Source organism: Mustelus asterias, unplaced genomic scaffold (genome assembly GCF_964213995.1).
Source record: "Mustelus asterias unplaced genomic scaffold, sMusAst1.hap1.1 HAP1_SCAFFOLD_102, whole genome shotgun sequence".
NCBI lineage: Eukaryota > Metazoa > Chordata > Chondrichthyes > Carcharhiniformes > Triakidae > Mustelus > Mustelus asterias.
Window position 1 is genome coordinate 707,428 of NW_027590149.1, and position 16,430 is coordinate 723,857.

At 46.7% G+C, this 16,430-nt stretch overlaps 1 protein-coding gene across 1 annotated transcript in view; it reads left to right on the top strand.

The window, feature by feature from the left end:
- The first annotated feature begins 1,193 nt into the window (after nt 1-1,193).
- Nucleotides 1,194-16,430, top strand: part of LOC144484375 (NACHT, LRR and PYD domains-containing protein 3-like) — a 172,500-nt gene continuing 157,263 nt past the window's right edge. Inside the window, exons 1-3 of the mRNA XM_078202897.1 lie at nt 1,194-1,383; nt 6,241-6,379; nt 16,264-16,358. Of these exons, the coding sequence (XP_078059023.1) occupies nt 1,194-1,383; nt 6,241-6,379; nt 16,264-16,358 (424 nt within the window). The remainder of the gene's footprint in view (nt 1,384-6,240; nt 6,380-16,263; nt 16,359-16,430) is intronic.

The window sequence follows — 16,430 nt, forward strand, 5'->3', positions numbered from 1 at the left end:
TAAAGCAGGGGCCCCTTAAAAAGTCAGGAACTGCCCTCTGCAAAATAAAGCAAAGTGTAAAGGAAACTTCAAATATCAGATCAGCACGTGATTAAAGGGATCGATAATGGACGCCAGCCCCTGCCGGGCCTCAATGGTGCTTGTGGACTAAGCATGCTCCCTCTCCAGGGACACCCTGCCACGTATGTAGCTCCAGTCGAGGGGAAGACAGTCGTGTGGGACGATCATTTTGGTTGCCGTCTGCCTGGGCCTAATTATGGCCAATCTAGCCAGGCCCAGGAGCAGGTTCACAGGGAGGTCCTCTGCCTTCCTCACCCCTACCCCTCCGTACCAGGTGCCCGTAGATCAGGAGCGTGGGACTGAAGTGCAAACAGAACATCAATGAAAGGTATTTGGGGGAACCAAAAGGGAGTGCAGCCGAAGACATTGAATGTAGACGTGGCCCACGGACTCCACAAGATCCCAAGAAGGGCAGGTTTCTTGTGAGCCAGTGAATCAGTACAATTTACGGTTGCGTGGTATCGCTGCGTGCACCAGCTTCCACCCCAGGTCCCCAATGTATTGGAAGAGGATCCCTTCGGAGGGGGACCTCCAGTGGGAACCTCCGCCGCCAGACAGCAGCAAGGCGAACCAAGGCGTGTGCGGGTGATGGGTGAGGATACAGTAGTGGAAGGTGTGCAGCAGCAGCCCAGACAGGAAACCCTTTGTGCTGAGGCAAAAGGCATGGAGGGCATTTCTGCAAGGCAGCTCAAACTATGGGGTGCCAGATCCAGGAAGTGAGGTCTGGGTTTCGGGTCAATGTGAAGTTCCGCCCGAGCAGGTACGTTTAGACGGGATCCCATCACGCAGTTGTGCCTCCTCGAGACCACGTGTGACGTCGTGTCCGAGCACGACCGTTCTCAGGTCATAGATTCCATTGGCCATGAGCTGAAAGTCCTCCACCACATACTCAGCAAGCTCGTGGGGTGTCATCCAGTCCACTCCACCACCAGCACGTCCTTTACCCTGTCACACAGCAGTCACAGCCTTCCTCTCTGCCAGCCAACTGAAATGGTATTGGTGGAGGAGCAGATTCCACAGCAGCGGCTTCCGAACGACAGCTGCTACTCCAGACAGGGGAGAGATGTACCTCGAGGTGACCATGACCCAGACTTTCAGAAGGAGGGAGAGGAATTTCACACCTGGCGGAAGAAATGCATCACCAGGGCACACCATTGAGGAGGGGATTCAACGAGGAGGTATCCCTGCAGGGTCTGAAGGTGGAAGGTCACCAGTGCCTGATCGCCCTCCCTCAGCAGGAGACTCCGAACCACAGCAGTGACCCAGTGCGGTCTTTTCTCCCAGAAGAACTCTACGAGTGTTCTCTGGATGTTTATGACAAAGGTGGGGAGGGGTGGAAGTGACCAGCCGGTACCACAGCATGGAGGCAATCAGCTGGTTTATGATGAGAACCCGCGCCCTGTAAGATAGCACTCAGAGCAGTCCTGTCCAGCTATTCAGACGAGCGGAGACCTTGGCCTCCAGCTCTTGCCAATTCGCCAAAATGTTATTCAAATATGTGAAGCCGTGTTCCATCTTTGGACGTGACTTATCAGGTGTTAATATCAAGTGGGATCGTAATGCTGTGATCATGTTGAATTCCAGAACACTTCTGAATGGCCCACGTCTGTTTAAAGTTGATTTATTAGTGTCACAAGTAGGCTTACATTAACACTGCAATGAAGTTACTGTGAGAATCCCTGAGTTGCCACGCTCCAGTGCCTGTGCGGCTGCACTGAGGGAGAATTTAGCATGGCCAATGCACTGGACCATCATGTCTTTCGGACCAGGGTAGGAAACTGGAGCATCCCGAGTAAACCCACACAGACATGGGAGAAAGTGTGGACTCCTCACGGACAGTCACCCAAGCCAGGAATTGAACCCGGGTCCCTGGCGCAGTGAGGCAGTCGTGTTAACCACTGTGCCACCCGATTTGCTCCCTCCCTGAGCCATTTGATTTATTGTCACATGTATTAGTATACAGTGAGAAGTATTATTTCTTGCGTGCTATACTGACAAAGCAGACCATACACAGAGAAGGAAAGTAGAGAGTTGGGTGTTATAGTCATTGTTAGGGTGCAGAGAAAAATCAACTTCATACAATGTAGGTTCATTCAAAAGTCTGGAGAGTTTAAAAGAGTTCGAATAGAGTTTTAGAACCATAGAGTGAGAGTGAGAGGTAGAATTAGAGTGCAGGCTGCGCACAGCTCGCAAGGAGTCTGTCGCACCATCTTGGATGAATTTTCATTTGCGCTTTCTCCTCCCTACCTGAAGCATTTGCTCGCTCTCTCTCTCTCCTCCCTCCCTGAACCATTTTGTTCTCCCTCACCTCCCTGAACCAGTTGCTCTCTGTTGTTGAACCATTTGCGCTCTCTCTCTGTCTGTCCCTCTACTATTCCATCTCCTCTCCTTTCTCTAAAATAGCTATGACTGTCACATGACATTCTGAACTCTCTCGTTTCCTTCTCTATGAATGGTATGCTTTGTCTGTACCTTGCGCAAGAAACAATACTTTTCACTGTGTGCTCATACATGCGACAGTAATACATCAAACGTCCTGGGTTTCTTTCTATCAATCAGTGACCATAATGAGGCTGAGCTCTCTATTGGCCAGGGACAGCTGATTGACATCTGGCTCCATGGATACGAGGAGGGGGGCAGCGTAATTCCTCCCTTGGGCTTCTCGCCTGCGCAGGGTCAGTCATGACCAGCAATGGGCCTGTGCTGAATCAAACTGGAAACAGGGCACGGGACCACTCAACACGCATGCATCAGCATGCCGTCTGAGCGTGCGCGAGAGGAAATGGTGACCGAATAACGGTGAGAAAGTGTTTGAAAAGAAACAGCCTCAGCACTGAAAATCTGGGTGATTCCAGTATAGACTCAGTATTGATGGTCTGAATACAGACTATCAACACTGAGTATATCTGGGTGATTCTAGTCTGAATACAGACCATTAATACTGAGTATTTCTGGGAGATTCTAGTCTGAATAAACAGCATTATAACACTGAGAATATCTGGGAGATTCTAGTCTGAATAAACAGCATCAATACTGAGTATATCTGGGAGATTCTAGTCTGAATAAACAGCATTATAATACTGAGAATATCTGGGAGATTCTAGTCTGAATAAACAGCATTATAACACAGAGAAGATCTGGGAGATTCTAGTCTGAATAAACAGCATTAATACTGAGTATATCTGGGAGATTCTAGTCTGAATACACAGCATCAATACTGAGTATATCTGGGAGATTCCAGTCTGAATAAACAGCATTATAACACAGAGAAGATCTGGGAGATTCTAGTCTGAATAAACAGCATTAATACTGAGTATATCTGGGAGATTCTAGTCTGAATACACAGCATCAATACTGAGTATATCTGGGAGATTCCAGTCTGAATAAACAGCATTATAACACAGAGAATATCTGGGAGATTCTAGTCTGAATAAACAGCATCAATACTGAGTATATCTGGGAGATTCTAGTCTGAATAAACAGCATTATAATACTGAGAATATCTGGGAGATTCTAGTCTGAATAAACAGCATTATAACACAGAGAAGATCTGGGAGATTCTAGTCTGAATAAACAGCATTAATACTGAGTATATCTGGGAGATTCTAGTCTGAATACACAGCATCAATACTGAGTATATCTGGGAGATTCCAGTCTGAATAAACAGCATTATAACACAGAGAATATCTGGGAGATTCTAGTCTGAATAAACAGCATTAATACTGAGAATATCTGGGAGATTCTAGTCTGAATAAACAGCATTATAACACTGAGAATATCTGGGAGATTCTAGTCTGAATACACACAGCATTAATACTGAGTATATCTGGGAGATTCTAGTCTGAATAAACAGCATTATAACACTGAGAATATCTGGGAGATTCTAGTCTGAATACACACAGCATTAATACTGAGAATATCTGGGAGATTCTAGTCTGAATAAACAGCATTATAACACTGAGAATATCTGGGAGATTCTAGTCTGAATACACACAGCATTAATACTGAGAATATCTGGGAGATTCTAGTCTGAATAAACAGCATTATAACACTGAGTATATCTGGGTGATTCTAGTCTGAATAAACAGCATTATAACACTGAGAATATCTGGGTGATTCTAGTCTGAATAAACAGCATTAATACTGAGTATATCTGGGAGATTCTAGTCTGAATAAACAGCATTAATACTGAGTATATCTGGGAGATTCTAGTCTGAATAAACAGCATTATAACACTGAGTATATCTGGGAGATTCTAGTCTGAATACACACAGCATTAATACTGAGAATATCTGGGAGATTCTAGTCTGAATAAACAGCATTATAACACTGAGTATATCTGGGTGATTCTTGTCTGAATAAACAGCATTAATACTGAGAATATCTGGGAGATTCTAGTCTGAATACACAGCATTATAACACTGAGAATATCTGGGTGATTCTAGTCTGAATAAACAGCATTAATACTGAGTATATCTGGGAGATTCTAGTCTGAATAAACAGCATTATAACACTGAGAATATCTGGGTGATTCTAGTCTGAATAAACAGCATTAATACTGAGAATATCTGGGAGATTCTAGTCTGAATAAACAGCATTATAACACTGAGAATATCTGGGTGATTCTAGTCTGAATAAACAGCATTAATACTGAGTATATCTGGGAGATTCTCGTCTGAATAAACAGCATTATAACACTGAGAATATCTGGGTGATTCTAGTCTGAATAAACAGCATTAATACTGAGTATATCTGGGAGATTCTAGTCTGAATAAACAGCATTAATACTGAGTATATCTGGGAGATTCTAGTCTGAATAAACAGCATTATAACACTGAGAATATCTGGGAGATTCTAGTCTGAATAAACAGCATTATAACACTGAGAATATCTGGGAGATTCTAGTCTGAATACAGACCATCAATACTGAGAATATCTGGGAGATTCTGGTCTGAATACACACAGCATTAATACTGAGTATATCTGGGAGATTCTAGTCTGAATACACAGCATTATAACACTGAGAATATCTGGGTGATTCTAGTCTGAATAAACAGCATTAATACTGAGTATATCTGGGAAATTCTAGTCTGAAAACAGATCATCAATCATAGAAACCCTACAGTGCAGAAACAGGCCATTCGGCCCATCAAGTCTGCACTGACCACAATCCCACCCAGGCCCGACTCCCATATCCCTACACATTTACCCACTAATCCCTCTAACCTACGCATCTCAGGACACTAAGGGGCAATTTTAGCATGGCCAATCAACCTAACCCGCACATCTTTGGACTGTGGGAGGAAACCGGAGCACCCGGAGGAAACCCACACAGACATGAGGAGAATGTGCAAACTCCACACAGACAGTGATCCAAGCTGGGAATTGAACCCAGTTCCCTGGAGCTGTGAAGCAGCAGTGCTAACCACTGTGCTACCGTGCCACCCCATCCTGAGTATATGTCTCTCCACTTCCCTGAATTCTCATTCTATCTCTTCCTCTCTCTCCCTCTATCTCTCCCTCCTCCTTCCATGAACCAGTTGCGCCCTCCCTCTCTCTCTCCTTTCTCTTCCTCTCCCTCCTCCTTGAACCACTTGCTCTCTCTCTCTCCTCCTTCCCTGAACAATTTGCTCACTCTGTTTGCTCCCTCCCTGAGCAATTTGCTCTCCCGCCTCCCCTCGATTTGATGTGTCCCTTGTCAATTATGAGGTTCATTGCTGCCTCTTGCTGGCTGGGATTGTCTCCAATGGCAGCGAATCCACAGCGAGTCTATAAAATAATGAGGGCACAGATCAGCTGGATAGTTCATGTCTTTTCCCAAAGGTCGGGGAGTCTAAACCTTAGAGGGCAGAGGTTGAAGGTGAGAGGGGCAATTATTTCACACAGAGGGTGGTGAGTGTCTGGAACGAGCTGCCAGAGGGAGTAGTAGAGGTGGGGACATTTAGTTAGATGGGTCTAGAGGGATATGGGCCAAATGTGGGCAATTGGGACGAGTTTAGGGGTTTAAAAACAGGGGCAGCCTGGACAAGTTGGGCTGAAGGGCCTGTTTCCCTGCTGTATGTAAATCTGAATGATGACGCAATGAGGTGCCGCCCACTCAGTGACGTGACTGGAAGCGGCCGTTAAACGGTTTCCGCGCGCGGCTGGAGGGGGCGTTGTGACGTCACTGCCGACGCACAGCACGTGACCTGGATCTGGCCAATCGGCGAGCGGGACAATCAGCCGCCGCCGTCTCGAGTGCGGAGTTCAGGCGCCGCGCCGTTTCTCACTGCGTGTGCGGGGCTTTCCCAGCGGCTTCACACCGAATCTTTGAGTCACGGTAAGGAATTAAATGAGAGAAAAAGTCTCCGCTTCAGCGGCGCCGACTCTCGCTGACTGGGATTGTCCCCAGTGGCAGCGAGTCGCTGCTTCATCACAAGCTGCCCGAGTGCGCCCGCGCACTGGCTGCCAATCATTCTGCTGGCCGGCTTCCTATTGGCTGTGTTCATTTGACGGACAGCAGAACGCACCAATGGGGAATGAGGGTGCGGTGAGGTCCCCGCCCACTCAGTGAGAGCGGCTCGCGGTCACGTGGCGCGGCCGTTAACGGTTTCTGCGCGCGGCTGGAGAGGGGGGTCTGAAGTCACTGCCCGCTCGCAGCACGTGACCGGGAGCTGACCAATTCGCGAGCCGGAAACCAGCCCTCTCCGCCCCGAGTGCGCTTGCGCCAACTTCACTCCGGGAGGGTGCGGGCCGCTTCCTATTGCGCGCAGGCGCACTGCGGTTTGTCGCTGCGTATCCGGGTATTTCCGGGTTTGTGAATCACGGGGAGGAATTAACGGCCCAGAAAAAGTTTCAACTTCAACAACATTCAGCTTGAGGATTAAAATGGCGGTTTCCTGTGTAAATACAGCCCGTCTTTGTATCATATTAACAGAGCGGGGACGGTCAGTTACATTGTGGGCGGCGCGGTGGCTCAGTGGTTGGTGCTGCGGTCTCACAGCGCCAGGGAGCCGGCTTCAATTCCCGGCCTTGGCTCACTGTCTGTGTGGAGTCTGCACATTCTCCCCGTGTCTGCGGCCCTTTCCTCACACTCTCCAAACATCAGCAGCACGGGGGCACTGGCCAGGCTCAGTTGCTGCTCAGTGTCAGGGGGATTAGCAGGGTCAACACGGGGAGAGGGTCTGGGTGGGATTGTGGGCGGTACAGACTGGATGGACCGAATGGCCTCCTCCTGCACTGCAGCAATTGGATGATTCAATGTTTCACAGAAAGATCTGTTATTACAATCCAGGCCGTGTCTGTGTAAACACTGCTGCAGCATCTAAATTACTGCAATCAAGCGCTTGTTTGAGTAAACACAGCACCAGATCTCTCTCCATTATTTCAGTCTGGGCCCTGTCTGAGCATTTGCAGCACATGAAACTAAATTGCTTTGTGCGGCTGTAAATCAACAAATGCAAGGAAACTGACAGAGGTTGATTGAATACGAGGATACGTGCACATTCACACTGCAACACGTGTATTGCCACAGCAGCCCCAAATCCCAAACTCTATAGAGAGAGAGAACTGGAACCCACAATGTTTGTGTCTCATGGAAATCCCCTCCCCTCCCTTTTGCCCTGTCTGGGCTTCTACTGCACAACTTTCACCTCGCTGACTTTGCCGGCCTTGGCTCACTGTCTGTGTGGAGTCTGCACATTCTCCCCGTGTCTGCGGGGATTTCCTCCGACTCTCCAGAGATGAGCAGGATAGGTGCATTGGCCATGCTAAGTTGCTCCTCGGTGTCAGGGGGATTAGCAGGGTAAACACGGGGATAGGGTCTGGGTGGGATTGTGTCGGTGCAGACTGCATGGACCAAATGGCCTCCAAATTCATCTCTCCTTGCCTTAAAATCATTCAATAAGGCAGCCTCAACTGCTTCACCGGGCAGGGAATTCCACAGATTCACAACGCTTTGTGTGAAGAAGTTCCTCCTCAACTCAGTCCTAAATCTGCACCCCTTATTTTCAGGCCATGCCTCCTAGTTCTAGTTTCACCTGCCGGTGGAACCAACTTCCCTGCTTCTATCTTATCAATTCCCATAGTCATGGAGGTTTACAGCATGGAAACAGGCCCTTCGGCCCAACTTGTCCATGCCGCCCTTTTTGTTTTAAACTCCTAAACTAATCCCAATTGCCCGCATTTGGCCCATATCCCTCTACACCCATTGTTCCCATGTAACTATCTAAATGCTTTTTAAAAGATAAAATTGTACCCGCCTCCACCACGACCTCTGGCAGCTTGTTCCAGACACACTCCACCCTCTGAAAAAATTGCCCCTCTGGACACTTTTGTATCTCTCCCCTCTCACCTTCAACCTATGCCCTCTAGTTTTAGACTCCCCTACCCTTGGGAAAAGATATTGACTATCTACCTTGTCTATTCCCCTCATTATTTTATAGACCTCTATAAGGTCACCCTTCAGCCTCCTCCGCTCCAGAGAAAAAAGTCCCAGTCTATTCAGCTTCTCCTTATAACTCAATCCATCAAGTCCCGGGAGCATCCTTGTAAATCTTTTCTGCACCCTTTCTAATTTAATAATATCCTTTCTATAATAGGGTGGCCAGAACTGTACATCGTATTCCAAGTGTGGCCATACCAATGTCTTGTATAACTTCAAGAAGACGTCCCAACTCCTGTATTCAATGTTCTGACCAATGAAACCAAGCATGCCGAATGCCTTCTTCCCCACCCTGTCCACCTCTGACTCCACTTTGAAGGAGCTATGAACATGTACCCCGAGATCTCTTTGTTCTGTAACTCTCCCCAACGCCCTACAATTAATTAAGTCCTGCCCTGGATCAGTCTACCAAAATGCATCGCCTCGCATTTGTCTAAATTAAACTCCATCTGCCATTCGTCAGCCCACTGGCCCAATTGATCAAGATCCCGTTGCAATTGGAGATAACTTCACTGTCCACTATGCCACCAATCTTGGTGTCAGCTGCAAACTTACTAACCTATATTCTCATCCAAATTATGAATATAAATGACAAATTAACAGTGGGCCCAGCACTGATCCCTGAGGCACAATGCTGGTCACAGGCCTCCAGTTTGAAAAACAACTCTCGACAACCACCCTCTGGCTTCTGTCAAGAAGCCAATTTTGTATCCATTTAGATACCTCACCCTGGATCCCGTGAGACTTAAGTTTATGCAACAACCTACCACGCGGTACCTTGTCAAAGGCCTTGCTAAAGTCCATGTAGACAACATCAGCTGCCCTGCCCTCATCTACCTTCTTGGTTACCCCTTCAAAAAACTCAAATCAACTTTGTGAGACATGATTTTCCACTTACAAAGCCATGCTGACTGTCCCTAATCAGTCCTTGCATCTCTAAATGCCTGTAGATCCTGTCTCTCAAAATACCTTCCAACAACTTACCCACCACAGATGTGAGGCTCACTGGCCTGTAGTTCCCAGGCTTTTCCCTGCAGCCCTTTTTAAACAAAGGCACAACATTTGCCACTCTCCAATCTTCAGGCACCTTACCCGTGACTATCGATGATTCAGATATCTCAGCTCGGGGACCCGCAATTTCCTCCCTAGCCTCCCACAATGTCCTGGGATATACTTCATCAGGTCCCGGGGATTTATCTACCTTGATGCGCTTTTAAGACTTCCAGCATTTCCTTCTGTAATATGTACACTCCTCAAGGCATCAATATTTATTTCCCCAAGTTCCCCAACATCCATGCTTTTCTCAACAGTAAATACTGATGAAAAATATTCATTTAGGATCTCACCCATCTCTTGTGGATCTGCAGATAGATGACCTTGTTGATCCTTAAGAGGCCCTACTCTCTCCCTTGTTACTCTTTTGCCCTTTATGTATTTGTAGAAGCTCTTTGGATTCTCCTTTGCCTCATCTGCCAAAACAATTTCCTGTCCCCTTTTTGCCCTCCTGACTTCTCTTAACTCTACTCCTACACCCCCTATACTCTTCAAGAGATTCACTTGATCCCTTCATTATCTTATATGTTTCTATAAGATCTCCCCTCATTCTTCTGAATTCCAATGAGTATAACCCCAGTCTACTCAGTCTGTCCTCATAAACCAACCCTCTCAACTCCGGAATCAGCCGAGTGAATCTCCTCTGCACCCTGTCAATATGTCCTTTCTCAAGTAAGGAGACCAAAACTGCACACAGTATTCTGTGTGGCCTCACCAGCACCTTATACAGCTGCAACATAATCTCGCTGTTTTTAAACTCCATCCCTCCAGCAATGAAAGACAAAATTCCATTTGCCTTCTTAATTACCTGCTGCACCTGCAAACCAAATTTTGTGATTCATGCACAAGGACACCCAGGTCCCTCTGCACAGCAGCATGCTGTAATTTTTTACCATTTAAACAATAGTCCATTTTGCGGTTATTCATATCCAAATGGATGACTTCACATTTACCAACATTGTACTCCATCTGCCAGAACCTCGCCCACTCACTTAGACTATATATATATATATGCCTTTGCAGACTTTCAGTGTCCTCTGCGCACTTTGCTCTGCCACTCATCAGAGTATCATCTGCGAATTTTAACACACTGCACTTGGTCCCCAACTCCAAATCATCAATGTAAATCGTAAACAATTGCGGTCCCAACACTGATCCCTGAGGCACATCACTCGTCACTGATCGCCAACCAGAAAAACACCCATTTACCCCCACTCTTTGCTTTCTGTTAGTTAACCAATCCTCTATCCATTACATTACCCGTAACACCGCACACCTTTATCTTATGCAGCAGCCTTTGGCGCGGCACCATGTCACATTTCTTCTGGAAATCCAGAAACACCACATCCACAGGTTCCTCATTGTCCACTGAGCACGTAATGTTCTCAAAGAATACCACCAAATTAGTCAAACGTAACTTGCCTTTCATGAACCCATGCTGTCTTTCCAATGGGACAATTTGTATCCAGATGTCTCGCTATTTCTTCCTCGATGATAGATTGAAGCATTTTCCCAACTACAGAAGTTAAGCTAACAGGTCTACAGTTACCCGCCTTTTGTCTAACTACTTTTTAGAACAGTGGCGTCACATTTGCTGTTTTCCAATCTGCCGGAATTACGCAGAGTCCAGCGAATGTTGTTGAATTACCACTAGTGCATTTGCTATTTTCCCCACCATCTCTTTTCGTACCTTGGGATGCATTCCATCAGAGCCAGGAGACTTGTCTGCCTTTAACCCATTAGCTTGCCCAACACTACCACTTTTGTGGTGATAGTTTCTAGGTCCTCCTCACCTGCCATAGCCGCCTTGTCACCAGTGACCTGGCAGCTATGTTCCCTGCCAGGTGTCCCTAAAATGGGAGAATGCGATATCTGCTTGAAACATAGAAGCTTTCCTTACCTGGTGAGGACTGCGGGGACCGGTGTGTGTTTGAACTCATTTCATCATATTTTGCTTTGTTTAACTTTTCTTTGAGATTCTGTTCATTTTTAAGAAGCCACATTTGAAGTTATCCCTTTGTTGATCTGGTCTATTTTGTTAAGATGCATGTTGCAAGATGCAGAATTTCACTGGCATTTCAATCTCTGAGCTTTTCCCTCGCATGCCAGCGCTCCACAGTCTCAGTCACCTTGCAGAAATGTCCCCCTCATTTGAGCAAAGAGCAGAAGGTGTTAACAGATGTGCACGGACCATCATGACCAGCACTATGCATGTACATGACCAGAGTGCGGCTCCTCTCTCCGCGCATGCATCGGCCTGCCGCCTGAGCGCAACAGGAAACAGTTAGAAAATAGACACAGAAAAAAAGAACAAAGAAAATTATAGCAGAGACACAGGCCCTTCAGCCCTCCAAGCTTGCACCGCCCATGCTGCCTGAACTAAAAAAACTACTCTTCCACGGGCCATATCCCTCTATCCCCTTCTGTTCATGTATTTGTCAAGACGCCCCTTGAAAGTCACTGTCGTATCCGCTTCAACTACCTCCCCCGGCAGCGGCTCCAGGCACCCACCACAAGTGTAAAAAAAAACTTGCCTACTACATCTCTTTTAAACCCTGCCCCTCGCCCTAAAACCTATAGCCCCGAATAATTGACTCTTCCACCCTGGGAAAAAGCTTCCGACGCAGCATCAACACTGAGTATATCTGGGTGATTATAGAATCATAGAATCCTACAGTGCAGAAGAAGGCCATTTGGCCCATCGAGTCTGCACTGACCACTATCCCCACAACCCCATGCATCTATCCTAGCCAGTCCCTCTGACACTGAGGAACAATTTAATTGTAATTTTGTAATTGTAATTGTAAATTTAATTGTAACTGGATTACAGAGTACTGGGCTAATGGTAAGATACTTGGTAGTGTGGATGAACAGAGAGATCTCGGTGTCCATGTGCATAGATCCCTGAAAGTTGGCACCCAGGTTGATAGGGTTGTTAAGAAGGCGTACGGAGTGTTAGCTTTTATTGGGAGAGGGATTGAGTATCGGAGCCAGGAGGTCATGTTGCAGCTGTACAAAACTGGTGCGGCCACACTAGGAGTATTGCGTACAGTTCTGGTCGCCGCATTTTTGGAAGGATGTGGAAGTGTTGGAAAGGGTGCAGAGGAGATTTACTAGGATGTTGCCTGGTACGGTGGGAAGGTCTTATGAGGAAAGGCTGAGGGACTTGAGGTTGTTTTTTTTTTAGAGAGAAGAAGGTTAAGAGGTAACTTAATGGAGGCATACAAGATGATCAGAGGATTAGATAGGGTGGATAGTGAGAGCCTTTTTCCTCGGATGGTGATAGCTAGCACGAGGGGACACAGCTTTAAATTGAGGGGTGATAGATATAGGACAGGTGTCAGAGGGAGGTTCTTCACTCCGAGAGTAGTAAGGGTGTGGAATGCCCTGCCTGCAACAGTAGTGGACTTGCCAATATTAAGGGCATTTAAATGGTCATTGGATAAACATATGGATGACATTGGAATAGTGTAGGTTAGATGGACTTTAGATTGGTTTCACTGGTCGGCGCAACATCGAGGGTCGAAGGGCCTGTACTGCGCTGTAATGTTCTATGTTCAATTTAGCATGGCCAATGCACCTCACCCGCACATCTTTGGATTGTGGGAGGAAACCGGAGCGCCCGGAGTAAACCCACGTGGACATGGGGAGAATTGTACAAACTACATACAGACAGTGACCCAAGCTGGGAATCGAACTCTGGTTCCTGGCACTGTCAGGCAGCAGTGCTAACCACTGTGCCACCGTGCAGATTCTGGTCTGAATACGGACAGCATTATTACAGAGTATATCGGGGTGATTCTAGTCTGAATACAGAGAGCATCAAAACTGAGTGTTTCTGGGTGATTCTAGTCTGAATAGGCACAGCATTATAACACTGAGTATACCTCCTGTTACTGTTACACTTTTCAAACACACGCTGTTTCTGCACATCTATCCTCAGCTCGGAGAGCAAATAGCCAATTTCCGCTTTTCACCCAAAATGTGAATAGACCCGGGACAGAAAAATGGGGAAAGTAGTAAAACATCAGACAGTGTGTAACCCGGGGAGGATGGAGTCAGTGAGATCAGACAGTGTGTAACCCGGGGAGGATGGAGTCAGTGAGATCAGACAGTGTGTAACCCGGGGAGGATGGAGTCAGTGAGATCAGACAGTGTGTAACCCGGGGAGGATGGAGTCAGTGAGATCAGACAGTGTGTAACCCGGGGAGGATGGAGTCAGTGAGATCAGACAGTGTGTAACCCGGGGAGGATGGAGTCAGTGAGATCAGACAGTGTGTAACCCGGGGAGGATGGAGTCAGTGAGATCAGACAGTGTGTAACCCGGGGAGGATGGAGTCAGTGAGATCAGACACTGTGTAACCCGGGGAGGATGGAGTCAGTGAGATCAGGCAGTGTGTAACACGAGGGGGATGGAGTCAGTGAGATCAGACAGTGTGTAACCCGGGGAGGCTGGAGTCAGTGAGATCAGACAGTGTGTAACCCGGGGAGGATGGAGTCAGTGAGATCAGACAGTGTGTAACCCGGGGAGGATGGAGTCAGTGAGATCAGACAGTGTGTAACCCGGGGAGGCTGGAGTCAGTGAGATCAGACAGTGTGTAACCCAGGGTAGATGGAGCCAGTAAGATCAGAAAGTTTGTTAACTAGGCAAGATGTAGTGATTGAGATCAGACAGTGCCCAACCCGGGGAGGATAGAGCCCATCGTTATCATTCAGACAGACACAATCCCAGGTTGAGGGTTCAAAATATCGGAATCCTCCTCACCATGTGGACTTGCGTTGGAGGGATGTTGCAAGGAGCAATCACTTAGCGCTGTCAGTTGCTTCTGTTCACACACACACTCTCAGTTCTTGTTTCATTTGAGGCATTTAGGTTTCCAGGGAAGTTCACCTTGACTACACACATTTTCTGGTTTTCTGAAAAGCATGTTAATTTGTTAATTTTTGCAGTTCTGCCCCCCGTTTCCGATCTCAGTGCACCCACAGTAGATGAAGCGAAGGGGGGAGTGGTGGAAGTGAAGATAGGGAGGATGTCTGGTAACAGGAGGGAAGCCCCTCCCGTTCCTGCTTTGGCCTTGTAGGCTATTACTGGCTCCAGGAAGACCAGATTCGATAGGATTCTCCTTCAGACAATTTACTCATTTTCTGTGGCCAGGGTTACTGCTGGTTTCCCTGGAAGGGGAGCATGCCATGTCCACCGGCATGAGCGAGAAATTCCTTACCTGGAGGGCATTTGCAAGGTCTGGGATAGACATTGAATCTCTTTACAGAGATTGTGTTTTGACGTTTCAATTTTCCCCTGGTAGTCTGCCTACTTGATGCTGTATCCCAAGATACAAAAGAAGTACAAGGAAGGACACCCAGAAACCTCACAGAAATAATAGAAACCCGACAGTGCAGAAAGAGGCCATTCGGCCCATCGAGTTTGCACTGACAACAATCGCATGTTGGACTTATCCCCACAACCCCACGCAGTTACCCCATTAATCACTCTAACTAACACATCCCGCCACACTAAGGGACAATCTTACATGAATAATCAACCTAAGCCGCACATCTTTGGACTGTGGGAGGAAACCGGAGCAGCCTGAGGAAACCCACAATGATACGGGGAGAATGTGCAAACTCCAGACAGACAGTGACCAAGCCGGGAATCGAAGGCACGTCCTTGGAGATGTGAGACAGTAGTGCTAACCATTCTGCCACTATATCTCCCAATGCTAAACCAGTTTGTTCAGATCCATAGCTCTAAATGAGTATCTCAATTAAAGAAAGAGTTCCACAGGCTGGAAGATGTTTGGGATGAGTACTCCAGAGCGTAGTCTCTTGGCAGCTGAAGGCAAGGGGCCCATGTATAGAAGAATCCAAATAAGGACTGGCCAAACTTTCAGGAGTGCGGAAATATTGCCAACATCTAAGGCTGGGCTATAATATCTGGCTGGGAAGTTTGAGTCAGTGGGTATATTTGAGAAGCTCGATCCAGATGGTGTACAAGGATCTAGGGTTAATGAGACGTGGTGCAAGTTAGGATACAAGAAACAAGTTTCAGGGCAGTTTGTAAGATCACCTTGCATGTGTAACACTATTTTTTATATGCTGGCAAGCAATACATTTATGATAAACAGATAGCCCACCCAGTGGGAGTCCAGAGAATGGGATTGGGAAGATAAACCAATGCCAGTGATATGTGCTGTGCGATTTACTGGATAAACAAACAGACAGGGACAATTTCCACACAGCTGGAAGGCAGTGAAGAGATGATCATGTGACAAACTGTGCCAAAGGCTTCAGAGACGTAGAGTCGGCTGATGATACTTCACTGACCATTTTATTTCTGTTAGAATGTAATGTTTGACTTTGATACGAGCTGTTTCAGTATTGTGGTGTAGGTGGAAACCTAGTTAGATGTATTCAAACAAGTTCCAAGAAAGGTGTGTCTACATTTATCAGGTAAAGTTATCGTCATGTGTTTTGGAGAAAAGGAGGCTGGACATGGGCCAGGGATTTTCAAGGGCAAATGAGATCAAGATGATTTTTTGAAGAGGCAGTACCAAGGTTGTGGGGTCACCGTCAGATCTACCATATCTACATGGTGTTTGTGAGATTGTAAATACTAAAAGATTGTCCCCATATAAATTTTGGAAATCACATTGCTGCTTAAAGATACAAACAAGGCATTTTCTCTTCACAGTTTCCATTTAACCCTGCTCTGGATTTGTCTATTTCAGAGCACCAGAATCGAAAACACCTGTCACAAAAATGGCTGAAGGTTTCAACAGCGGAGGATATCCAATATCTTCAAAAAGATTGACTTTGGACAATGGTAGGTTCAGAAAATACTCCCAAGTTTTCACCGTCCTGTTAATGAATCCAGACCTCATTCATGAACCTGCAG